Source organism: Vollenhovia emeryi, unplaced genomic scaffold (assembly GCF_000949405.1).
Source record: "Vollenhovia emeryi isolate VEMERY1.0 unplaced genomic scaffold, V.emery_V1.0 DF939362.1, whole genome shotgun sequence".
In the NCBI taxonomy this organism is placed as follows: Eukaryota; Metazoa; Arthropoda; class Insecta; order Hymenoptera; family Formicidae; genus Vollenhovia; species Vollenhovia emeryi.
Window position 1 is genome coordinate 1 of NW_011967004.1, and position 26,465 is coordinate 26,465.

Consider the following 26,465-nt stretch of genomic DNA (forward strand, 5'->3'; position numbering starts at 1 on the left):
TGTAGTAACTAAGATGAAGCAAGATATATATATTAACATTAAGGCTTTCGATTGTTCTTTATTGGAGGAGTGTGTTCGAAAATTTGTTGATGAATTAAAGCGGTCCAATGCAAAATTATCTGGTCCGATTGCGTTGCCAAGAAAAGATTCTAAATTTATTGTTAATAGATCTCCTCACGTTGATAAAAAATCTCGTGAACAGTTTGAAATGAGGACTTCTAGGCGTTTGATTGTTTTACATGATCTTACTCCTACTATGATGCAGATGCTTACAGGTTTATCTTTTTCTGCTGGCGTAGAAGTGGATTTAAAAGTCAAGGAAGTTAAGGTTTAGGAGAAGGAAATGAAGAGAGTAAATTCACTGAGGAGAATTGGTTTATTAATGACGAATATTGGTCATACTGCTATATACTCTGATAATAGTCGCATGGCTGTAACTTTATTGCATCTCAGCGAAACTCATATTGTTGATATAAAAGGACAAGATAAATGTGGCTATAATTCAGTCGTTTTAGGCACAGGAGATTTTAAAAATATAGCAAAACCTCAGTTGGAATATTTAAAGAAAAAGGGTGTAAATAATAAGTGTAAGTTATACGAAAGTAGATTAAATGACCTGTCGGGAATAAAATGTGGTAAAAAAGTGGGAATCAATCATTTTGTGGTTGGTCAATATCTTGATATTACAGGTTATTCTATAGGTAAAGGATTTGCTGGTGTGATGAAGCGGCATAACTTCAGTGGGCTTAGGGCATCTCATGGTGTTTCTATTGCTCACAGATCACAAGGTTCCACTGGTCAATGTCAGGATCCTGGTAGAGTATTCAAAGGAAAGAAGATGGCTGGTCATTTAGGTAACAGCAGAATAACTGTACAAAATATGAAGATATTATCCATTGATTATGAAAATAGTATAATTGCTGTGAAGGGTAATAATGTTCCTGGGTTTAAAAATTCCTATGTTTTTGTAAGAGATGCAGTTAAAAAACCTTTACATAAAGATGTTCCTTTTCCGGTAGGGTTACTTCTAGATGTAAATGATGATGCTAGTAATTTGGTAAGTTAGTTATGGAATGTAATTTAGTTAATCTATCTAATAATAATGTAGGTACTGCTCAGCTCAATCCTTTGATATTTTCTGCTAAGCAAAAATTGAGTGTTTTGCATGATATAGTGAGATGGCAATTAGCGAAGAGAAGAGCTGGTACTCATAAAACAAAAGGTATCAGTGATGTCTCTGGTACAACAGCTAAACCTTATGGTCAAAAACGTACCGGTAGGGCAAGACAAGGGAGCTTGCGATCTCCTCAATTTAGAGGTGGTGGGGTTATTTTTGGCCCTGTTGTGAGGAGTCATAGTTATTCTCTTAATAAGAAGGTACGCAAATTTGGTTTAAAAGTTGCTTTATCTTTAAAGTATTTAAATAATCAAGTAATTATTCTGGATAATTTAAATATTGATGTGAAGAAAACGTCTGAAATGTGCAAATGTATTAAAAATTTTAAATTTTCCTCCTTTTTGATAGTTGGTGATTATGGAGATGATTTGTTGCGTGTTGTTAGAAACTTGCATTATGTAGACTTAATCAAACCTATTGGGTTAAATGTCTTTGATATATTGAATCACGAATGCGTAATGTTGACAAAGGATACTTTAAAGCATCTTGAAGGTAGATTGTTATGATCAAATATAATAATATAATAAAATCTCCTATAATTACAGAAAAGGCCTCTTTTTTGAGGGAGAAGTTTAATAAATATTCTTTGTATGTTTTTATAAATGTAAATAAGCGTCAAATAAAGTTGGCAATAGAGTCTCTATTTGATGTTAAAATTTCTTCTATAAATGTTGTTAGAATTAAGCCTAAATATAGGCGTTTCAGGGGTGTGATTGGTTGTGAAAAACAGAAAAAGAAAGTTTATTTTTCTTTGATAGATGGTCAAAAATTAGATATAATGAGCGTTTAATATGGGTATGAAATTTTTTAATCCTGTTACTCCGTCTTCTCGTGGGACTGTGTTAGTAAGTAAAGTTGGTTTATCAAAAGATGAGCCAGAAAAGTCTCTTACATCCGGTAAAAAGTCCAGTGGTGGAAGAAATAATTATGGTAGAATTACAACTCGTCATAGGGGTGGTGGTCACAAAAAGAAGTATAGAGTTATAGATTTTAAGCGTAATAGAAGTGGTCAGGGTATAGTTGAAAAAATAGAGTATGATCCAAATAGAAGTGGGTTTTTAGCGTTAATATCATATAAGGAAGATGATATTAAATCTTATATATTAGCTCCTCAAGGTATGAAACCTGGTGATATTGTTACAGCTGGAAATGATGCTGATATTTTGCCAGGTAATTGTTTGCTACTCAAGTATATACCTGTTGGTTCTTTCGTTCATAATGTTGAGCTGAAGCCAGGTAATGGTGCTGCGATTGCTAGAGCTGCTGGTTGTTATGCACAAATCGTTGGTCGTGATGGCCAATATGTTTTATTACGACTTAGGTCTGGTCAAATTAGGTTGATTTTATCTTCTTGCAAGGCTACTATTGGTGTAGTATCTAACCCTGATCATAAGAATAGAAAGCTGGGTAAAGCTGGAAGAAGTAGGTGGCTTGGAATTAGACCTACTGTGCGTGGGGTTGCAATGAATCCGGTTGACCATCCTCATGGAGGTGGGGAAGGAAAAACCTCTGGTGGTCGTCATCCTGTTACTCCTTGGGGTGTTGCAACAAAAGGAAAGAAAACTCGGAGGAAAAATAAATCTAGTGATAAGTATATAAAACAATTGAAAGGTTAGTTTATGAGTAGATCTGCGTGGAAGCCTCCTTTTTGTCATCCTTCTATATTAAAGTCGGTGAATAATGCTTTAAACAAGGGGTTTGTTAACATGGCTATAAAAGTTCATTCCAGGGCTTCTGTAATTCTTCCTAATTGTTTAGGTTTAAAGTTTGCTGTTTATAATGGTAAGGATTACATTCCTGTTAATGTTAATGATCAGAATATGATAGGTCATAAGTTTGGTGAATTTTCGCCCACTCGTAAATTTACTGGGCATAGTGGTGATAAAAAGGCGACAAGAAGGTAATTGATATGAAAAACAGAGATGTAATAGTTAAAGCTGGTTCTAGGGTTTTAAAATCAACTCCTCGTAAATTGAATTTGGTTGCTGGTTTAGTACGTAATAAAAAAGTTTCTTTTGCCACTGTGCAATTAAGATTTTGTGAAAAGAAGGCTGCGGGTCTTATAAGGAAGGTATTAAATTCTGCGATTGCTAATGCTCAATATAATTATGGATTGGATATCGATAATTTATATATAAAAGAAATTTCAATAGGTAAGTCTCTTACTTTGCGCAGGGTGTGTCCAAAAGCTATGGGTAGAGCTAATAGAGTTAGTAAACGTTATAGTAATATAACTGTAAAATTGGGGGAAATTATATGATTCATAAAAATAGAAAATTAATAAGGAAAGTGCAAAAGTATGGGAAACGTTAATCCTAAAGGATTTAGGTTAAAAATAATTAATACTTGGTCATCTGTTTGGTATGCTGAGAAAGGTTATAAACAAGGGTTGCATCAAGATTTATCTATTCGCAGTTATATCAATGAATCTTTTAAGCATGCTGGTGTTTCTAAAGTAATTATAGAGCGTACGATCGATTTGGTGTCTGTAATAATACATTCTTCTAGACCTGGAGTGATAATAGGTAAGAAAGGCTCAGATATTGAGAAGATAAAGCAAAAAATAGCTGAAAAAGTAAAAAATAATGTGGAAGTGAATGTAGTAGGAGTTAAAAGGTCTGAAATAGATGCAACTTTAATATCAAACAGCATTGCGCAGCAGTTAGAAAAAAGGGTTTCATTTAGAAGAGCGATGAAAAAAGCTATTCAAAGTTGTTTAAGGATGGGTGCTAGAGGTATTAAAGTAAGTTGTTCTGGGCGCCTTGGCGGAGCTGAGATAGCTCGTACTGAATGGTATAAAGAAGGTCGTTTGCCTTTACACACTTTACGTGCTAATATAGATTATGCTTTTTGTGAAGCAAAAACTATATATGGTATTATAGGAGTTAAGGTTTGGGTTTATATTGGTAATTAAGGTATATTGAGATGTTTGTTCCCAAAAAAAGTAAATATAAAAAAGTATTTAAAGGACGAATTAAGGGTAACACGAAGGGTGGTAGTACGCTATCTTTTGGAGATTATGGTCTAAAGGCTATGGAAGCTGGTAGGATTCAATCTAAACATATTGAAACTGCAAGGCGTGTAATATCTAGAACTTTAAAACGTTCTGGTAAAGTCTGGATAAGGATTTTTCCTGACACTCCTGTTAGTAAAAAGCCAGCGGATGTACGTATGGGTAAGGGAAAAGGTAGTGTTGAATTTTGGGTGTTTAAAGCTAAGCCCGGTAGAATGTTGTTTGAAATTAGCAGTGATGTTCCCATGCATTTAGCAAGATTGGCGCTTGAAAAGGCAACCGCTAAGCTTCCTATGAAGTGTAAATTTGTATCTAATCATAATTAAATGGAGTTGCAATGGATATAGCTGACATTGAATCAAGGTCTTCACAAGAATTGCATGAAATTCTTGTGAATTTGAGAAAAGAGTTTGTTAATTTGGTTTTTCAAAAGAAGTTGGGGCAGTGCAACAATATTTCGCGTTTTAGCTTAATAAGAAAGAGCATAGCTCGTATTCTAACTACATTAAATAAAAGAAGAAGAGAGGAAAAGAATGCCTAAAAAGGTTTTTTGTGGTACTGTAACTAAGGCTAAGTGTGATAAGACTGTAAAGGTTTCGGTATTACAAGTGTATAAGGATAAGCTGTATAAAAAGGTTATAAAAAAATACAAGAAGTATACAGCACATGATGAGAATAATAGTTGTAAAGAAGGGGATAAGGTTTTAATACAAGAACACAAGCCTATTTCTACTACTAAAAAATGGGTTGTTGTTAATAGCTCACATTGAATAGGATATTTATATGATTCAAAAAAATACATTGTTGGAAGTAGCTGATAATTCTGGTGCGCGTGCAGTGCTTTGTATTGGTTTATTGGGTGGTAGAAAGTCTGCATCTATAGGTGACACAGTTATTATATCTACTAAATCTATTATTCCAAGAGGGAAGGTTGAGAAGGGAAAAGTATATAGGGCAGTTGTGGTGAGGGTGAAAAGCCCTATTAGAAAATCTGATGGTTCTGTAATTCGTTTTTCTAGCAATGCTGTAGTTTTGATTAACGATCAAGGTGAACCACTTGGCACTCGGGTATTTGGTCCGGTAAAAAAGTTATCATCTGGTTCTTTTATGAAGATAATGTCATTAGCTGTTGAGGTTTTATAATGAGTGCTAAAATAAAAAGTGGTGACGACGTTATAGTTTTAATTGGTAGAGATAAGGGAAAAATTGGTAAAGTGATTAAAGTTGTGGCATGTGATGCTAAAAAGAAAGTAATTGTTTCTGGGGTAAATGTACATAAGAGACACACTAAACCAAAAGCTGGTAGTAGTGGTGGTATATTAAATAAAGAGTTAGCTATTGATATATCCAACGTTGCAACATTGGACCCTAAATATAAAACTCCAACTAGAGTGGGGTTTAAGGTTATAGACGGTAGAAAAGTGCGTTTTGCAAAAGTTTCTGGAGAAGTGATAGATTAGGTTGATATGTTTAAAGAATTGTATAAAGATAGCATAGCAAAGTCCTTAAAGGATAAGTTTAATTACGGCAATATAATGCAAGTGCCTAAACTTGTCAAGGTGTGTATCAATATGGGCGTTGGAGATGCTGCTACAGATAGTAAAGCAATAAATGAACCACTTGATAGCCTATATTTGATTGCTGGGCAGAAGCCTTTATCAACTTTTGCAAAAAAATCTATTTCTGGCTTCAAGATCAGAAAAGGTGCTACAGTAGGTTGCAAAGTAACTTTGCGTAGAGATAAAATGTATGAGTTTTTAGAAAGATTGATATATATTGCTTTGCCAAGGGAAAAAGATTTTAGAGGATTTAGTGTGAAGCAATTTGACGGTAATGGTAATTTTTCCTTTGGTATAAAGGAACATATCTCGTTTTTAGAAATAGACTATGATAAAATAAGTAAAATTAGAGGTATGGATATTAATATTATAACAAGTGCAGTTAGTGATAAGGAAGCAAAGGAATTATTACTGGCTCTTAAATTTCCTTTTTTTGATTAATTGAGAGGAGAAATATATGGCAAAAAAATCTATGATAGAAAGAAATCTTCGCAGAATAAAGCTGTGCGATCAATATAAAGAAAAAAGAGAGAAATTGAAATCTATAATAAATGATAAGAATTTATCTATTGTAGAAAGGTTTACAGCTCAAAATAAATTAATTAAAAAATTGCCTAGAAATTCTTCTAAAACCAAAATTAGAAATAGGTGTGCTTTAACTGGGAGACCAAGAGGAGTATATAGAAAATTTGGTTTATGTAGAATTATTTTGCGTGATTTATGTTCTTTTGGGCAAGTTCCAGGAGTTACAAAGTCTAGTTGGTAAATATAATATAAGGAGTATATTGTGGCGTTATCTGATAGTATTGGTGATTTTTTAACAAGGATACGTAATGCTCAATTGGCAATGCATAGAACAACAAGAGTGTTGTTTTCTAAAGTGAATTCTTCTATACTGAAGATTTTAAAAGATGAAGGGTATATCCTTGATTATGAAAAGCAAGTTGTAGATAATTTACCTTCTTTCATTGTAAAATTGAAGTATTATGAGAAGTCACCTGTAATTAGTGACATAGTTAGGGTGTCAAAGCCTGGTTGTCGTTGTTATTCTAAGTATAAGGACATTTCTAAAGCATATAATGGTCTTGGTATTTTTATTATATCGACACCCAAAGGAGTGATGACTGATTATAATGCACATAAGTTAAAGGTTGGTGGAGAAGTTTTGTGTCGTGTGTTTTAAATAATAGGAGAAATTCATGTCTCGTATAGGTGCTGCTCCTATCAATATTCCTGCTGGTGTTTCAGTTGAACATAATAATGGTAGGATGTTAATAAAGAGCGCTAAGGCTGAAAAAGAAGTTAGCTTAATCAGTGATGTTGTGTGCCGAATTGTTGATAATCAGCTACTCCTTTCTGTGGATCAAGATAAAGATGATTATGATGAAATAAAGCCTATGTGGGGCACTTATAGGAGTAATATTAATAATATCATTAACGGCATGGTTGATGGTTTTTCTGTTAATCTTGAGATTAACGGTGTGGGATATAAGGCGGAGTATGATGGTAAGTATTTGACTTTGTATCTTGGTTATAGCCATAATGTTAAATATAAAGTGCCTAAAGATGTTGAGATTAAGTGCATAAAGCCAACTCATTTAGTAGTGAGTGGTATGGATAAGCAAAAAGTCTATATGGTGGCATCCGATATATGCAGGATTAGGAAGTACGATCCTTATAAAGGTAAGGGTGTTGTAATAAAAGGCAAATTTATGCTGCGTAAGGTTGTAAGTAAAAAGAAGTAATTAAAATGAAAAGATCGTATAATTTTTTAAGTAATTCTGAAAAAAGGAAGTTACGTAATAGAGCGAAGCTTGATAAGAGCGCTGAACGTTTACGTATATCCATATTTAAATCTAATAGGCATTTTTATGTCCAGTTAATTAATGATGTAAAAGGAGTAACTCTCACTTCGGCTTCTACTTTGGATGCTAAAATTAAGGATGTATGTAAAGGGAAAGTCAACGCTGAAACTATAAAACAGGTGTCTTCTTTAATGGTTGAGCGTCTGTCTGGCATGAGATTAGAGCAGCAGCTTACGTTTGATCGTGGAGCGTATAAATATACAGGGTTAGTTTCTCAATTTGCTGAGGCTTTAAGAAGTTCTGGATTTGAATTTTAGAAGGTTTTGAATATGGCTATAAAGAATTTACAAAATAATAATGATTTATCAGAGCTTTTAGTTTCGGTACGAAGGGTGACAACGGTTACCAAAGGTGGTAGAAGATTTTCATTTTCAATTTTGGTTGTTGTTGGCGACGAAAAGGGTAGAGTAGGATGTGGAATAGGTAAGCACGCAGAAGTTGCTGAAGCAAGAGACAAAGCTGTAAATGCTGCAAAGAAATCGATGATTAGAGTGTACTTGCGTGAAGGTAGAACTTTGCATCATGATATTAAAGCTAAATTTTGTTCTGGTGAGATAGTTTTAAGAACCGCAAGAGCTGGAACAGGTATTATTGCTGGTGGAGCGATTAGATCAGTTTTTGAGGTGTTAGGTATAAAGGATGTGGTAGCTAAATCCACTAGATCAAATAATCCTCATAACGTTATATGTGCGGTATTTAAGGCTTTTGATAGCATGTTATCTCCTCGTCAGGTAGCAAGCAAAAGAGGCAAAAAGATTAGCGAGATAGTTGGAAACAGGTAAAGTATGAATAATGCTGTAAAATTAAACTCTATATTTACTAAGTTATCTAAGAAAAAGAAGCCTAAGTTGCTGGGTAGAGGTATCGGTTGTGGTAAAGGTAAAACATCCGGTAGAGGGCATAAAGGGCAGAAGGCTAGAAGTGGAGTTTCCATAAATGGTTTTGAGGGTGGACAACAGTCTATATATACTCGTTTGCCTAAAAGAGGTTTTAAGCCTATACGTAGGAACATATACTCTATAATTAATGTTGGCGATATACAGCGCTTAATGGAAGCTAAAAAAATAGTGAAAGACTCTGTTATAGATAAGGAGAGGCTGTATAGATTAGGTTTTATAAAGTCTATTAAGGATAAAATTAAACTTCTTAATAAAGGTAAGTTGAGCGAAAAATTTGTGTTTCATGTTGATTTTGCGTCAGAAGCTGCAAAAAAATCTGTAGCTTCAGTTGGTGGTAGTGTGGAAATACTATCGTAAATCATGGGCAATAAATCCGCATTTAATAGCTTGGATCCTACGTTTTTATATAAAGGAGATTTATTAAAACGTATATTTTTTACGCTAATAGCTTTAATTTGCTATCGCTTGGGTACTTATGTGCCTATTCCTGGAATTAATCTTGATATAATTAATGATATATTTCCCAAAGAGGGCTCAGGTGTTTTTGGAGTATTTAATTTATTTTCTGGTGGTGCATTAGCTAGAATGACAATTCTAGCATTGAACGTTATGCCATATATAATGGCTTCTATCATTATTCAGTTGCTTTCTTCTGCCATTAAAGGAATGAAGGAAGTTAAGAATGATGGAGAATCAGGCCGTAGAAAGATGAATTCTTATATACGCTATCTGACCATAGTAATTTGTGTATTTCAATCAATTCCAATTTTGGTTGGATTGGAAGGGATGAATAGGGAAGGGGTATTGGTTGTAATCGAACCTGGTGTTATGTTTCGTATAATAGGTGTTTTCAGCCTTTTAGGTGGAACTATGCTTTTAATATGGCTTGGTGAACGAATCAGTGCTAGCGGTATAGGCAATGGTATCTCATTGATCATTTTCACGGGCATAATATCAGAGTTACACAGCGCTTTGTCATCTCTGTTAACGTTAAATAAAAACGGTAGCGTATCGTTATTTATTATCCTTTTTGTTTTGGTATTGTTTTTTTTGCTGCTAGTCTTAGTCATTTTTGTAGAGTCTTCTTATAGAAAGGTTATTGTTCAACATCCTAAAAAGCAATTTAAAAGATTACATAATGACGATTTTACTTATATTCCATTGAAGATTAATTTATCTGGTGTAGTACCAACCATTTTTGCTAATGCAATTTTATTGACACCTATTTCAATTGCAAATTTCTATAAGGGGCACGCTTTTTCTGATTTTATTTTAAATTACTTTATGGCAAATAAAGTAGTATATATTGTAGCCTATTTGGTGCTGATAGTATTTTTTAATTTTTTCTATACCAATTTTATATTTAATCCAGAGGAAAACGCAGATTTTCTTAAAAAAAATGGTGGTTTTATACCTGGTAGAAGGCCTGGGAAACATACTTCTGATTACCTTCAAGATATAGTTTTTAAGTTGACATTCATTGGCTCTGCGTATTTGGTAGTCATATGTACTGTACCTGAAATTATGAGATATTATTATGATATACCATTTATTTTTGGTGGGACGAGTTTACTGATTATAGTGAACGTTATTACTGATACTATTATGCAAATACAATCTTATATTTTTTCGAATAGGTACGATAGCTGGATAAAGAAATATGAGTCTAAAACGAGGAAAGTAAGATGATCATTACGATTTTTGGTCCCCCAGGTTCTGGTAAAGGTACTCAGTCAAGCTTGTTAATAGCAAAATATAATTTTAAATTAATTTCAGTGGGGGATTTATTAAGGAATATTATATCTGATGGCAGTGAGTTAGGTAAAAAAATAAAGGGTACCGTGGAATCTGGTAATTTAATTCAAGATGGAATTATATGTGGATTATTGCGTGACCAGCTTGCATTAATGGATGATAATTGCTTATTAGATGGTTTTCCGAGAAATTTAAACCAGGCTCATTTTTTGACTCAAGTTTTGCAAGAAAAATATAATAGGGATGTTGATATTGTAATTGAGCTGCAGCTTAACGATAATATTGCAATCGATAGATTAAAAAATCGTCTCGCGTGTTTGGACTGTAAAAGCATATATAGTGTATCTTCTTTTAAGAGTACTACTTGTGCTAAATGTAAAAGTACGAGGTTAGAGAAAAGAATTGATGATGCTGATATGTCTGTAATTAATAAGAGAATAAGTGAGTATCACCTTCAAATGAAAGGTTTACGCGAGTATTATAAAGGCAAATTATTAACAATTGACGCTAATTTAAGTGTTGATGAGGTAACGCAAGAGATTGAAAGTAAAATTTCTTGTAATTTGGTTTGACTCTGAGTTGTTTTATGGTATAAATTAAGAGTTGTTATTAATAAAGTATCGAGGTACCAGTGGCACGTATTGCAGGCATAAATATTCCAGTGAGGAAATGTGTTCCTTTTGCATTAACTTATATATATGGTATAGGTATTGCTACTGCGAATGTAATTTGTCACGCTTGCGAAGTTGATAAGCGCAAACGTGTTTCAGAATTACGAGATGAAGATATAGAAAAGATCAGCAGTTTCATTAGACAAAATTATGTTATAGAAGGTGAACTCAGAAAAGAAGTGGCTATGAACATAAAATCTTTAGTCGAAATGGGGTGCTATAGAGGAGTGAGACATAGAAAAGGTTTACCTGTGAGAGGGCAAAGGACTCATACTAATGCTAAGACTCGTAAAGGTAGATCTCGGTTGCCTATTGCTGGGAAAAAATAAAATTTATTATTGTGAGTTTTAATGAAAAAAGTCAAAACGGTTGGTAAGAGTACAAAGGAGTTTATTACTGGTGTTGTTCATATTCGTGCAACTTTTAATAATACTTTTGTAAATGTAACTGATGTTCATGGTAATACGCTATGTCAAACTTCTGTGGGTGCATGTGGTTTTTCAGGTTCGAGAAAATCCACACCTTATGCTGCAGGTAAGGCTGCGGAGGCTGCTGTGAAGAATGCAATGGAGAGATTTGGTATGAAGGTTGTCTCTGTAATAATTCGTGGTCCTGGCTTTGGTACCGAAGCTGCGGTTAAAGCACTTCAGAGCTGTGGGTTGACTGTGACTTCAATTGCAGATAAAACCGCAATTCCTCATAATGGGTGCAGGTTAAGAAAAAAAAGAAGAGTATAGGATATTTGAAAAGGTTGTTTTATGTATTATAATAATGATGTTTCTCTCTGTAGCAATTTAGATAAATTGATTAAACCTAGTTCAGTTAAGGTAATATCAGATGATTCAAGTGAAAAAAGTGATATAATCCTAGAACCGTTGGAAAGTGGTTTTGCTTTAACATTAGGTAATGCATTAAGACGTGTAATGTTATCTTCTCTTAAAGGTAGTGCTGTTTATGGAATGAAAATTGAAGGTATAACTCATGAGTTTACTTCAATTCAAGGGGTAAGAGAAGATGTAACTGATATAGTATTAAATATGGGCATGTTGAGGTGTAAATTAAATGGTGCTTCTAATAAATGCTTAAATTTAAACGCTAAAGGGCCTTGCCAGGTAGTAGCTGGGATGATAGAAACTGATGATCAATGCTCTATTGTTAATAAAGATTTGTTAATATGTACGCTGGGGCAAAATGTAGAGCTTAACATGACCATATATGTGGCTAGCGGAAAAGGTTATCTTCCTGTAACTAAGTATAAAGAAAATGAACTTTTGAAGCTTATGAGTGAGCAGGATTTAATTGGTTTTATTCCAGTTAATGCTTTGTATAGCCCTGTCAACAGGGTTTCATGCAGGGTAGAGAATAGTCGTGTTGGCCAAGTGACTGATAAGGATAAGCTGATATTGTCAATTGAAACTGATGGTACAATCTCTCCGAGTCAAGCTGTTGACTCTGCTGCAAGAATATTACAGGAGCAACTTCAGCCCTTTATTAGTTCTGATGTAAGTTATAAAAAATCGCAGGTTTCTTCGTCTAGTGGTGCTAAAGATTTGGGTTATGATCCTGTCTTATTGCGTAAGGTAGATGAAATGGAATTATCTGTCAGGTCTCATAACTGTCTGAAAAACGAAAACATCACTTATATAGGTGATCTTGTGCAAAAGACAGAAGGTGAAATGTTAAGAACTGCTAATTTTGGCAGGAAGTCTTTGAATGAGATTAAGGCAGTTTTGGCTAATTTTGGTTTGTCTTTGGGTATGAATGTGCTAAACTGGCCGCCTAAGGATATAGATGAGTTGGCTAAACAACATACTGATGAAGATTAGGTGATATATGAAGCATGGAATAAAAAAACGTAAACTATCTCGTTGCACTGAACATAGATTATCGACGTTAAAGAATCTATCTGTCTCATTAATTAACCATGAGCAGATTGTAACTACTTTACCAAAAGCTAAGGAACTTCGTCCATATGTCGAAAAATTTATTACAATTGCTAAGAATAAGAATACTTTACATGGTAGAAGACTTTTGCTTTCACGCCTTCATAATAGTAAGTTAGCAGTTGATAAGTTATTAAACGTCTTAGCCATCCGTTATCAAGATCGTAAAGGTGGGTATTCTAGAATAATAAAATTTAGCACTCGAAAGGGTGATTGCGCTTCAATGGCAGTGATAGAACTGGTTAATAGGGATATTGCAGCAAGAGGTAAGGTTTATAGTAAAAATAGAGAAGGAGGTAAAGTAGTTACACAAAGTTAATTGTTATCATAATTGTTCTTCTTATGGTAAGTAGGTTACGCTACTTTATGGGTTATTTTGGCGAATTGCTAGTTTTAGCATATTTAAAGCTGAAATGGTATAATGTTATAAAACGCCGTTACCGTTGTAAGTTTGGTGAAATTGACTTAATTGTGTCTAAAAAAAAGGAGCTGATTTTTATAGAAGTTAAAACAAGTTTACTTGGAAAAGAAATACCGATATCTCATCTTCAATGTCAGTCTATTATAAATTCTTCTAAGTATTTCTTAAGTACAAACCTTAGTTTTTTAGATTATTCAGTCAGATATGATTTATGTTTTCTTTCCTTAAAGAGGGGACCTGTTTATATAAAAAATGCTTGGATTGAAGAATGGAAGGTTTGTAGCTGAATTAATTTAGATTTACTGGATTTAATATGAAAAAGACCCAATACAATAATTTAGTTTCATTTTACGCTAGAGTGCTGTTTCATGTCTCAGAAAGCAGGTTAGGTATTATAAGGAAAGAAGTAGAATTTTTATTGGCTTTTTTTAAGGATCAACGTGATGTTTTTGTGTACCTATCTCATCCTATGATTTCTTTTGCACACAAAAAAGAAGTGATGCTTTCTATAAATGAGCACTTGAGTGAAAATTTAGTAAAATTTATTATGGTTATATTTGCAAACAAACGCTCTAGTTTATTGATCCTTATATTAGAAAAATTCTTAAGTCTTGCAAAAGAAAATGAAAATGAATTCGAAATTACTATAAAGTCAGCAGAAGCTTTAAAGGAATCTGATATAAAAATAATTACTGAATCTTTGAGCTTTCTTGGTAAAATAATAAAAGTAAGCAATGTGGTTGACTCTTCTATACTAGGTGGCTTCGTAGTTAGGTATGGTTTTAATTTGATCGATGCTTCGCTAAAAAGTTACTTAGATAGGTTAGTTGACTTAAGTAAAATGGAAATATTAAAAGTAAGGAATTTTGTATGAAGAACAGTATGAATGTTTCTGAGATAGCAAGTGTAATAAGGGAAAAAGTTGAGACGTTTGATAATCCTATAAAGCGGGAAAATATAGGTGAAGTAATTTCAGTAACAGATGGTATCGCATTGGTTTATGGGCTGGAAAAAGCAAAATTCGGCGAAAAGGTATTTTTTGCAAGCGGTGTAGAAGGAATAGTTCTTGATTTAGATCATGATACGGCTGGAATAGTTGTGCTTGGTAATGACCGTGATGCGAAAGAAGGGGACGTTGTAAAATGTAGTGGTGATGTTGTGCAGGTGCCTATAGGGCATGAATTGTTAGGGAGAGTTGTAAATGCGTTGGGCCATCCTATAGACAACGGTGGGGAAATTAGAGCCAAAAACAGAATGGATATAGAATCTAAAGCGCCAGGCATTATTGATCGTAAGTCTGTGCATGAGCCACTGCAAACAGGAATTAAAATTATAGATTTGCTAATTCCAATAGGTAGAGGGCAGCGTGAATTAATTATTGGTGATAGACAAATTGGTAAAACTACTATTGCGCTTGATACTATTATCAATCAGAAGAAGATTAACGATGAGGTAAACGAAAATCAAAAAATCTACTGTGTTTATGTTGCTATTGGACAAAAAATTTCAACAGTAGCAAAAGTGGTAAATAAGCTGAAAGAAAGCGGAGCATTAGAGTATACAACTGTAGTTGTGGCTAGTGCATCTGACTGCGCGCCTATGCAATTTTTAGCACCTTATGCTGGTTGCACTATTGGGGAATTTTTCCGTGACAATGGAATGCATTGTTTGATTATATATGATGATTTATCTAAGCATGCTGTGGCATACAGGCAGATGTCTTTATTGCTCAGACGTCCTCCTGGTCGTGAAGCTTACCCTGGGGATATATTCTATGTACATTCTCGTTTGCTTGAAAGAGCTGCTAAAATGTCTGATAAAAAAGGGCAGGGGTCTTTAACTGCTTTGCCGATTGTCGAAACTCAAGCTGGTGATGTATCTGCATATGTGCCAACAAATGTTATTTCAATTACCGATGGGCAGATCTTTCTTGAGTCTGAATTATTTTATAAAGGATTTCGACCTGCAGTAAATATAGGTTTGTCAGTTTCACGGGTTGGTTCTGCTGCACAACTAAAGTCTGTGAAGAAAGTTGCTAGTTCTATAAAGCTAAGCTTAGCTCAGTATAGAGAATTAGAAGATTTTGCAAAATTTGGTTCTGATCTTGATGCTAGTGTTCAATTATCCTTGAATAAGGGTAAATATCTTGTCGAGTTATTAAAGCAAAAACAACATTTACCTATGTCAATAGAAGAGCAAGTAGTGCTGATGTATATTTTTTCTAACCTATATAATCAGTTAAGTAAAATACAAATAAGTTACATTAATAAATTTGAACATGATCTTATTAATTATTTTCATACTGTACACCCTGGGGTTTTAAAAAAGTTGTCAAGTGACATGAGAGATGATATAAAAGGTGATATTTTTAACATTGTGAGTAATTTCGTTACTCAATTTAATTGCATTTAGGCGGTGATTATGGCTTCATCCATTATTAATAAATTTCCTATGACGAGGGAAGGTTTTGAGAATATGCAAGCCGAACTTGAAAAATTAAAGGAAGGAAAACCTTCTGTGATACAGGCTATTTCTGATGCTCGTGATCAAGGTGATTTGTCTGAAAACGCAGAGTATCATGCAGCACGGGAAAGGTTAGGTTTTATTGAAGGCCGTATAATGGAGATAGAAAGTAAGCTCTCACATGCGGAAGTAATAGAAGTAAAAAATTTGTCTGGTGATTTAGTAATGTTTGGTGCAACTGTGACATTAAGCATGTTAAGTGATAATAACGGTGAAGTGGAATATGTTTATAAGGTTGTAGGCGAATATGAAGCTGATGTTTCAAAGCAGTTAATATCTACTAGTTCACCACTCGGGAGTGCCTTAATCGGCAAAAAAGTAGGTGAGTATGTGGAAGTGACAGTGCCAAATGGAGAGAAATTGTATAAAATAGCTAAGATTGAATTTAAGTAAATTATTATGGTACAGGCCACTTATGCTTCAATGAGTCTACCCGGTATTTCTTCTGTGGAAGATGTATTAGAGGATGCTCGTTCCGGTAAATTATTCATTTTAGTTGATGATGAAAGTAGAGAAAATGAAGGTGATTTGGTTGTCTTAGCTGAAAAAGTAAAACCAGAACATATGGCTTTTATGGTTAGATACGGTACAGGGGTTGTGTGCTTAGCAATGACTAAATTTCACATGAAGAGGTTGGGCCTTAATTTCATGGAAAAGAAAAATATTGGTGAAAATCATACCGCATTTACTACATCAATTGATGCACGTTATGGTATTACAACCGGTGTTTCAGCAGAGGATAGAACGAAAACTATACATGCTGCTATCAACAAGGATGGCACTCAGGATGACATCATAACTCCAGGTCATGTTTTTCCTGTAATTGCACATAAAGGTGGGGTGGCACAACGTGCTGGTCATACTGAAGCGAGTGTTGAAATGGCGAAGTTAGTAGGGTTTGATCATTCAGCAGTTATTTGTGAATTAGTGAATGATGATGGCTCTATGATGCGCTTACCTCAGTTACTTAAATTTGCTGAACAACATAAAATTAAGTTAACTACCATCGACAAACTTATTAGTTACGTTAAAAAATTAAACTAGCGTTTATAAATTTGTATAATTTAAGTGTTAAAATATAGAATTCCTATAAATTATACAAGCACAGAATTTCCATGTTTAGAATTGCTAAGTTTTTGACCTTATTGTTCTTTTTTGCATATTATAATAATGCTTACTCTATTAACATTATTAGAGATAGTGAAGTGGAAGCAATAGTGAAAGAGCTAGCGCAACCTTTATTTTTTGCTGCAAACATTGATAGTGACCGAATGAAAGTTTTTATAATTAATGATAATTCGATTAATGCTTTTGTAATTAACAATAACAGTATTTTCATTCATTTAGGACTTTTACAATACTCGGCTAAACCTTATGTCCTGCTTGGTATATTAGCACATGAGATTGCTCACATATCTGCTGGTCATATATTGCAAATGAGTAGTGCTATGGGTTATTTTCAATCGATAGCAATGATTAGTTATATGGTAGGATTAGTTTCTAGTATTATCATTAACCCTCAGGTTGCTGGTGCAATTTTGCTTAGTGGTGTAGCACTCAGCTCAAGGCTATTTTTTAACTATTCTCAAGAGCAAGAAAGTGTAGCAGATAGCTATGCTTTAAGGTACCTTGATGAATCTGGCTATGATAATTCAGGTATGAAAGAGATTTTTGATTATTTTAAAAGTATTGAGCATGAGAACACCGAGGAATATTTCCGCACTCACCCACTTAGTGAGAAACGCATATTTGCTGTACGAAATTATAAGGTCAAAAACAACGTAAAACCAATTTTTGCGGATAAGTTACTAAAGTTTGAGCGTGTGGTTGCAAAGCTAGACTCTTTCTTTGCTCCTATTCATGTGTTATCTAATAAATATGAAAATAATTCTGAGTATGTAAATGCTATAGTTTGCTATAGGCAAGGAAAGATAGAAGAGGCTATTGCTAAAGTTAATTCATTGATTCAAGAATCACGCAATGACCCATACCTATATGAATTAAAAGCAGAAATGCTATACAAGGCCGGAAATTTAAGTGAAGCAATAAAAATGTATGAGGAATCGCTTAGGTATTTATCTGAGAAAAACAGTTATTTAGTGAAACTTGCATTATCTCATACTTTATTATTACACGGTGATGCAAAAAAGGCGATTTTTTACCTGGAGCAGATTTTGAATGTAGAACCAAATAACGCTTTTGTCTGGAAATATTTAAGCATTGCATATAAATGTGAAGCTGATACGGCAATGCATTATTTTGCCTTAACAAAAAAGGCTTGTATTGAAGGTAATTTAAAGCAATTGACAAAATATGCTGAGCTAGCTGTTAAAACTTTACCAAAAGATAGCCCTTATTTGTTGCAAGTTGAAGATATGAAGCGATTTAATGGATAACAAAAAAGCATTTCCGTACTTTTATGGATTATTTTCCACACTTTTCCAACATAGCTTTTGCTTCATTACTTACGTTGGGCATAATTTTCATTATGATAGTTTTAGCGCCAAAAAATACACCACAGAACATGCCTAGAGCAAAGAGGGCTGGCCACGGCATCCTGCCAAATATTGCAAGCAAAGCTGCACCGATTATTACTACCGTCATAAGTGGACCGCCTATTCCCCAAACGTAACCAATAATATTGCATATTACTTTAGTTGTGTCATCCATATCAGGATCAGTGGTAGCTGCATAACCTGAGAAAGAGAAAAGTAATACTACACAAAAAACACTAAAAAATCTTTTTATTATAGAGCTCATTTTCTTGCCTTTAAATAATAAATTAACGCAAACGCAAACCTACACATATTTTTATTTTAAAGTAAAAATTATAATTTGTCCATACATAAGTGTTGCTACATAAATAACCCACCATTAATGTTAAGCACATGCCCTGTTATATATTTTGCTTCATCACTTGCTAAAAATAAGACCCCTGCTGCTATTTCTTCCCCTGTTCCCATTCTTTTCATTGGAATATTATCTAATATTTTTCCCTTTTGTCCTTCATTTAAAACTTCAGTCATTTTAGTATCTATAAACCCAGGAGCAATACAATTTACTGTTATATTACGACTTGCAACTTCTTTTGCTATAGATTTGCTCATAGCTATTATTCCAGCTTTAGACGCTGCATAATTTGCTTGCCCGGCGTTTCCTGTCAGCCCTATTATTGAGGAAATATTTATAATTCTTCCCCAATTATTCTTAATTAGTCTCTTACATGCTTCTCTACTCAGCTTAAATGTAGAGCTCAAGTTAATATCAATTACTTTTTGCCATGCTTCATCTGTCATCCTCAATAATAAACTGTCTCGCGTAATGCCCGCATTGCATACAAGCCCGTCAAAGCCTTCCATCAACTCACTTGCTCTATTTACTAGTTGATTTACTTCCTCAGCGTTTAATAAGTCACAAGGGAGTATATGCATATTTTTTTCATATTGTTTAGCAACTCCTTCGAGCACTTCTTTTTTTGTGCCAGAAATACATAAAGTTGCTCCGGCTTTGTGCATAATTTTTACAATTGCTTGCCCTATTCCGCCTGATGCGCCAGTAATCAGGAACTTTCTGCTTTCCAATTTAAACATAATAACTTTATATTATCTTAATTCCTAACAGAATATTGACTGGTTGGCAATAGATTTCTTACATAATATAAGTAACTCAGGTATTCACAAAATAAAGGAAAAGTTATAATAAAGTTAAACGTCAAAAAATTTTAAAAACATAGTTGATGCAGGAATTGTTACTAAATAGTTTATTCTGGTGCTCTGCAGCCTAAATGGAATGCCTAAATTATAGATTCTTTGTTTTTGTGTGTTATCTTGAGTTAACACAAATTCACAGTAGTATTATGATAAGTAAGTTGAAAAAGCTTAGCGCTGGATTTTCTTTGACAGGCCTGATTGGCCATAGTGATAATATAAATATGCAAGGAGCAAGAAATAAAAAGAAGAAGTACCCAAAATTTTTGGATAAGACGTTTGCATTGATTGATGCGGTGATAAATTTTATTTTAAAACGCGAAAGTAATAACGTAAATGAAGTTCTGAGAGTAACATGGGGACCACTATTTTTTGGTCTGGTAGTAATACTCATCTTTTTTGGGATAGGTGGTATTTGGTCGGCTATAGCTCCAATTGACGGTGCGGTGCATGCAAGTGGAGAAGTTATTGTATCTTCAAATAGAAAAATAGTTCAACACTTGGGCGGAGGAATAATAAGCAAAATTTTAGTCAAAGAGAGCCAAGCAGTTAAAAAAGATGAGCCTCTAGTTTTGTTGAGTGATGTTAACGAGAAGGCGAATTTAAGTATTATCAAAGAGAAGCTCTTATCATTTTTAGCAACAGAAGCAAGGCTTATTGCAATCAGAGGAGATTTAGACACGCTCGAGTTTCCTGATGAGGTTAAAAAATTATCTCACGATGAACTTGTAAATAAAGTGATAAAGAATCAAGTAAAGTTATTCAACTCTCAGAGAAAGAGCATATTGGGAAAAACAGACATACTGCAACAACGTATAAAGCAGTTAAATGATGAATTAGCGGGGCTAAACTTTCAACTAAATGCAGCTCATAAGCAATATGACTTGATAACTGAGGAGTTGGAAACAAAAAGACAATTACTTGATAGTGGCCATATAAGCAAACCACACATTTTAGCTTTAGAAAAACAGTTTGCTGAAATTGAAGGCAGAGTTGGACATTACCGTTCTGCAATATCTCAAGCGCAGCAAAAAATTGGAGAGAACGAATTAGAAATTATAAACGTGAGAAATGATTCTCAAGAAAGAGCAAACGCTGAACTTAAGGAAGTTAGTACGTCTATTGCAGACTTGAAAGAGAGGCTGATGGTTGCTGAAGATTCATTAGCACGTACAATAATTAAATCGCCTCAAGATGGGATAGTCACAGATATAAGATACCATACTGAAGGTGGTGTTATACAATCTGGAGTTCCAATCATGAGCGTAGTGCCATCGGATGATGACTTAATAATAGATGCTAAAATTCAAACTAGAAACATAGAAGAGGTACTGTCAGCACAAAAGAAAGATAGCAACATAGTCTCTATTGATGGGCTAGAAGGGCTAAAGGTTAAAGTCCGGCTGAGTGCTTACAGTGCACGTCGTTTAAGTTTAATTAGTGGTATAGTAAGCCATATTTCTCCTGATGCTCTTGATGATCCAAGACTAGGGCGTTATTATTCAGTGCGTGTAGTGATACCAAAGTCAGAGCTTGCTCAATTTAAAAATGTATACCTATACCCTGGTATGCCAGCAGAAGTGTACATAGTTACTCAATCCCGTACTCTTTTATCATTCTTGTTTACGCCTATAATTGCAACAGTCGATAGGTCTTTTATAGAAAGGTAGCTCACTCGTTAAAGTAGTAGTGAAAGTGCCGTAATAAAATTTAGGTATATAGTTAGACAATATCAATAATATGTAGCCCTACACTACTTGCAATCCCTATAAATTGAATATCGAATTTTAAAGAAGGCTCTGTTTTGCTACTTGCATTATGAAGCCTAAAAGAAATAGTCCATCCACCCTCAAACATTACTTCTATTGTACTTGACGAGCCAGACTTTCTTTCTATTACTCTTATTCTTTCAGGTATTTTCCATTTTGAACCGTATTCTAATGTGCCGCCAATATTGACGGACTGCAAAGAGACTGTTTTTCTTTTACATGCTGTTTTTAACATAATCTTATAAAAATCATGACGCCCAAGTAAATATCTGAAAAATTTTTCAACAAATACACCTCTAAAACTTTCACATAGCCGTTTAAGCTTATCCTCAAACGCTGTTAAAACTGGCAAATAAATTCTTGTTTCTTTTCCTTGAATATCTCTAAATAGCATATTCTGAGCACGCATTTCTCTTAATTGCATAAATACAGGCTGAATAGTCTTAAAATATTTTTCGCCACATGGATGATCTGTCCATTCTTTACCAAAATCAATTTTATCTGAAAGTCGAGAATGTTTTATTGCAGCATGATTGTATTTAGCTGAAATTCCAATTTGACCTTTAGGGACTTCAATCACAATATCTCGAACATCACCCTGTATTCCAACACCGTCATCTTGAAGCAAAATAGAACGTGCATTTGTTACTCTAGCATCATGCGCTTGCAAAAACATTGCTGCCTCACTGGAGGCTTTTTCTAATATATATTTATGTAAATCTTCTAAACTTCTATAGCAATTTTTAGCTACCTCAAAAGAAGAATTTTCTTGAATCTTTGCTTTTGTTATTTGATAAAATGCTATAGCTAATGTATACTCAAACGCCTTTCCGTTTATGTTTTGCTTCATGCTATCTTCCTATAGTCTTTGCTCAAGATTAAAACCTCATTTGATTTTTTAGAGTTACCCATCCCATAAGTCCACTTGGGTGTAATAATACGATACCCTGTATACATATCCCGTATTTCTTCGCAATCATTGTACGACAAAATCCATCCATCACGAGTCGCTAAAAGTTTGGCAAGTCCTTTATGATCAAAATCTGTGTGTTGATCACCTCTTTTTCCATATAGTTTTTGATCAATTAGATAGGGAGGATCACAATATAAAAAATCATTTGCGTGTTTAGGAATACTTTTTTTAAAGTCAGCTGAATTCACAGTAAGATTTTTAATTGAGAACTTTGCCAATCTTTCTATTGAACTTGGTGTAAAACGTGGGTGTCCTGGGGACATACCGCCCGACAATGTTGTACCGCTGAAAGATGAGCGATTTAATGCAAAAAATGCTGCAGCAATTTCAACTCTATCTTTCAAGGTGAAAAATGTTTTTTGTAAGTTATAAAACATGATGGATGTCATATTTTGATACTTCCGCACCACCTCTGCAAGGTAAGAAGCATCTTTTAAAAGCACCTGCCAAAATCTTACTAATGGTTCAAAGGCGTCATAACCATAAACTTTTGTTCCTATGCTGGCTAACGCTAACTCTATTGATCCTCCGCCTATAAAAGGAGAGCAAAGCTTAGGTAACCCTTTTGGAATATATTCATTAATGATTTGGGAAACAGCACGACTCTTACCGCCAGGATAACGAAGAGGAGACTTTACAGGCAAAACAACTTTATTTGTTTCTTCTTCTTTATTTGGTTTTTTCCCTACACTAGCAAGCATTAATTCGTTAAAAGAAGCATTTATTTTAACTTTCTTTTCATTCATATAGTTGGCTCAAAATATGTGGTCCTTTTCCGAACTTCGGACCATATGTGTTAAAACATTCATTAAAGTCCATGTAAACGTATTATGCCGGTTGAAAATTCATCTACGTAGCGATTTAAATATTTAACACTGAAGTGATAAAATGTACCATGCTTTAGAACAAACCAAAAACTTTCCACTCCATCAGTGCTTGCTTATTGTTTAACATATTTACCGGCAGAATGCCTAGCACTTTCATAAGTACAATTTCCTAAACCTAATAATCTCCATAATCATTGTTGATTCCTATTTCTCCTAGAAACATAAAATTTTCTATTGTCCATGATTCCCTAACTCTTTGCAACATACACCACGCCGTCTTTTGAGTTATGTGTTAAAAACTACTTGTCTAATTATGCATATAAATTTCAAAATTTTCTAGGTTCTGTGGGCAAAAATGTAATAGGAAAGAAGATGAACATATTTATAAAATGTCCATAATTGAATATTTTTTTGTCAAATCAGGAATTTTAGCGTATTTTGCCTTGTTTTGGCGAAAGACCTTCATGAAACTTTGCCCATTTGGCTTCTCTAAAGATTTTGTTTACAGAATCTAGTAACTTAGCTATGCAGAATGAAAAAAGTTTGTATGGTATACAAATATAGTGTGTTTTTTATAATTATTTTCTATAATGCATAAACTTTTGGTCCAAGCTGTAATGCTACCATAGGCATTAAAAGTTAATTAACAAACTGCAATGTATAATAAAATAAAGGAACTTGTAAGATTTTGATCTTGCAAATTATAAACTTGTCATAAAGTTTAATAGTGTCTGTTACTGCTTTTAGGTGTGAGGCTAGAGGGTTATTAGCAGTAACAGACACTATTAAACTTATTATAGAATTTACTTAAAGTAAATACTTAATTTAAAATATTATAATATTTTTACTTACAATAGATTTATGTAAATGCTTTTTCCTCAAATTAGTATTGTACTATTATACTTATTGAATGCTAAAAAATTATTAACCATCACTAATCTCTATTTGCATAGTAAGTTTATATATACTATTATACAGTATATCATTTAGTTTTATAGCAAACAAACAAAAGATATGGTGAAGTTATTTGCACTATTGATAATATTTTACTCAAATATATCTGTTGCCTCTGCTCCTACTTCCTGGCAATTTGGATTTCCTGCTCCTGCAACTGAAGTAATGGAGGCTGTAGTTAGGTCACATTCGTTTGTAATGGTTGTGATGGTTGCAATAATGCTTTTTGTGTGGGCGCTGCTTGCTTATGTAGTATTTCGCTTTCGTAAAAGCAAAGTGGCAAACGTAAGCCAAACTAACCATAATGTCCTTTTAGAAATTGTTTGGTTTGTTATACCAACGATTATTGTTGGTATATTAGCTTTTGAAAACGCTAAATTACTGAAGCTACAGGAAGAAATACCGAAAGCTGATATAACACTGAAAGTTATTGGCCATCAATGGTATTGGAGTTACCAATATCCAGAATATCAAGGTGTGTCATTTGATAGTTATATTAAGGGAAAAGAAGACTTTATCGAAGGAGATTTAAAGCTATTCTCTGTTGATAACAACATCGTTTTACCCATTAATACTAACGTTCGTTTACAAGTTACAGCAGGAGATGTGATACACAGCTGGGGAGTACCGGCTTTTGGTGTAAAAATTGATGCGATACCAGGTAGGCTGAATGAGGCGTGGTTTAATATCAAAAAGTCTGGTGTTTATTACGGGCAGTGCTATGAATTGTGTGGTCAAGGCCATGGATTTATGCCAATTGTTGTTGAAGCAGTAAGCAAAGAAGATTTTAATAAGTGGATTGAAAATAGAAAATTAGTGAGTTAAATTTGGAGTATAGATATGAGTGACGTACCAAAGGGCATAAAGCGTTGGTTGTTTTCCACTAATCATAAAGACATAGGGACACTGTACATTATTTTTTCCATATTAGCTGGAATTATTGGTGGATTATTATCGGTGATTATTCGCACTCAGCTAATGCACATTAATATACTTAACAATAATTATCAATTATATAACGTAATGGTTACAGGGCATGCGTTGATAATGGTGTTTTTTATGATAATGCCAGCCCTCATGGGAGGATTTGGTAACTGGTTTGTACCTCTCATGATTGGCGCACCAGATATGGCATTTCCTCGTATGAATAATTTAAGTTTTTGGTTATTAGTGTCATCTTTTATTTTGCTCATTCTCTCAGTGTTTATTGGTGAAGGTCCAGGTACAGGTTGGACCTTATATCCACCTTTATCACAGGTAATGTCCCATCCAAGTGCAGGAGTTGACATTGCTATACTTGCACTTCATGTTGCTGGTATGTCGTCAATTGTTGGGGCGATCAACTTTATAGTTACTATATTTAACATGCGCGCAAAAGGCATGTCATTAACTAAGATGCCACTGTTTGTTTGGTCTGTCTTGCTAACAGCATTTATGTTGATTGTTGCTTTACCAGTGCTTGCCGGTGCTATAACTATGCTTCTTACTGATCGCAATGTTGGTACTTCCTTTTTTGATCCTGCCGGTGGCGGAGATCCTGTGTTATTTCAACATCTATTTTGGTTTTTTGGTCATCCAGAAGTTTACGTAATTATTTTTCCTGCATTTGGCATCATAAGTCAGGTTGTATCAACTTTTTCTCACAGACCTGTATTTGGTTACATAGGGATGGTTTATGCAATGATAGGTATAGCAGTATTTGGCTTTATGGTTTGGGCTCATCATATGTTCACTGTTGGGCTTAGTGCTGACGCTGCTGCATTTTTTAGCACTACCACAATTTTTATCGGTGTTATAACTGGTGTAAAAGTCTTTAGCTGGATTGCAACTATGTGGGGTGGAGCAATTGAGTTTAAGACCCCTATGCTATTTGCACTAGGTTTTATTTTCATGTTTGTTGGCGGTGGCATAACGGGAATAATTCTTTCTCATGGTGGAATAGATAAGCTTCTGCATGATACCTACTATGTTGTTGCTCACTTCCATTATGTCATGTCACTTGCTGCATTATTTGGAGCTTTTGCTGGCTTTTATTATTGGATTGGTAAAATGTCGGGTAAACAATATAATGAGCGCTTAGGTCAAATCCACTTTTGGCTTACTTTTATTAGCACCAATATCACTTTTTTACCTCAACATTTCTTGGGATTAGCTGGTATGCCAAGGCGTATACCTGATTATCCTGATGCGTTTATCCCTTGGAATTATATATCCTCAATTGGCTCATATATATCCTTTGTTTCAGTTATGTTTTTTGTGTTTATAGTTATACATCTCTTTAAATGGGGCAAGAAAGCTGGAGATAATCCTTGGGAAGGTGACACCTTGGAATGGACGGTATCTTCACCACCGCCTTTTCATACTTTCGAAAAACCACCAGTGATAGAATAGAATGCATACAAGTGTTTT

The 26,465-nt window shown here is 34.2% G+C and overlaps 3 protein-coding genes across 3 annotated transcripts; all 3 read left to right on the top strand.

The window, feature by feature from the left end:
• Positions 1-1,939: 1,939 nt before the first annotated feature.
• On the top strand, positions 1,940-3,079 carry LOC105558227 (60S ribosomal protein L2, mitochondrial-like). Its single transcript, XM_012005815.1, has one exon. It carries the CDS (start codon positions 1,969-1,971, stop codon positions 2,791-2,793), a length of 825 nt encoding a protein of 274 aa, XP_011861205.1. The 5' UTR covers positions 1,940-1,968; the 3' UTR covers positions 2,794-3,079.
• An 11,094-nt stretch (positions 3,080-14,173) lies between these two features.
• On the top strand, positions 14,174-24,881 carry LOC105558230. Its single transcript, XM_012005818.1, has 8 exons — positions 14,174-15,679; positions 15,716-16,144; positions 16,235-16,713; positions 17,022-17,482; positions 17,738-18,115; positions 18,322-18,454; positions 19,676-21,099; positions 24,373-24,881. The coding sequence occupies exons 1-8, from the start codon at positions 14,174-14,176 to the stop codon at positions 24,879-24,881; spliced, it is 5,319 nt and encodes a 1,772-aa protein (XP_011861208.1).
• A 15-nt stretch (positions 24,882-24,896) lies between these two features.
• Positions 24,897-26,447, top strand: LOC105558228 (cytochrome c oxidase subunit 1-like). The gene has a single exon (XM_012005816.1). It carries the CDS (start codon positions 24,897-24,899, stop codon positions 26,445-26,447), a length of 1,551 nt encoding a protein of 516 aa, XP_011861206.1.
• The last annotated feature ends 18 nt before the right edge of the window (positions 26,448-26,465 follow it).

Coding starts and splice junctions, on each gene's coding strand:
- LOC105558227 (XM_012005815.1), top strand. CDS start 1,969: ATGGGTATGAAATTTTTTAATCCTGTTACTCCGTCTTCTCGTGGGACT.
- LOC105558230 (XM_012005818.1), top strand. CDS start 14,174: ATGAAGAACAGTATGAATGTTTCTGAGATAGCAAGTGTAATAAGGGAA. Junction 17,483..17,737: donor ATCTGGCTATGATAATTCAG/GTATGAAAGAGA, acceptor TAAATGCTATAG/TTTGCTATAGGCAAGGAAAG. Junction 18,455..19,675: donor GGACCGCCTATTCCCCAAAC/GTAACCAATAAT, acceptor ACAAATTCACAG/TAGTATTATGATAAGTAAGT.
- LOC105558228 (XM_012005816.1), top strand. CDS start 24,897: ATGAGTGACGTACCAAAGGGCATAAAGCGTTGGTTGTTTTCCACTAAT.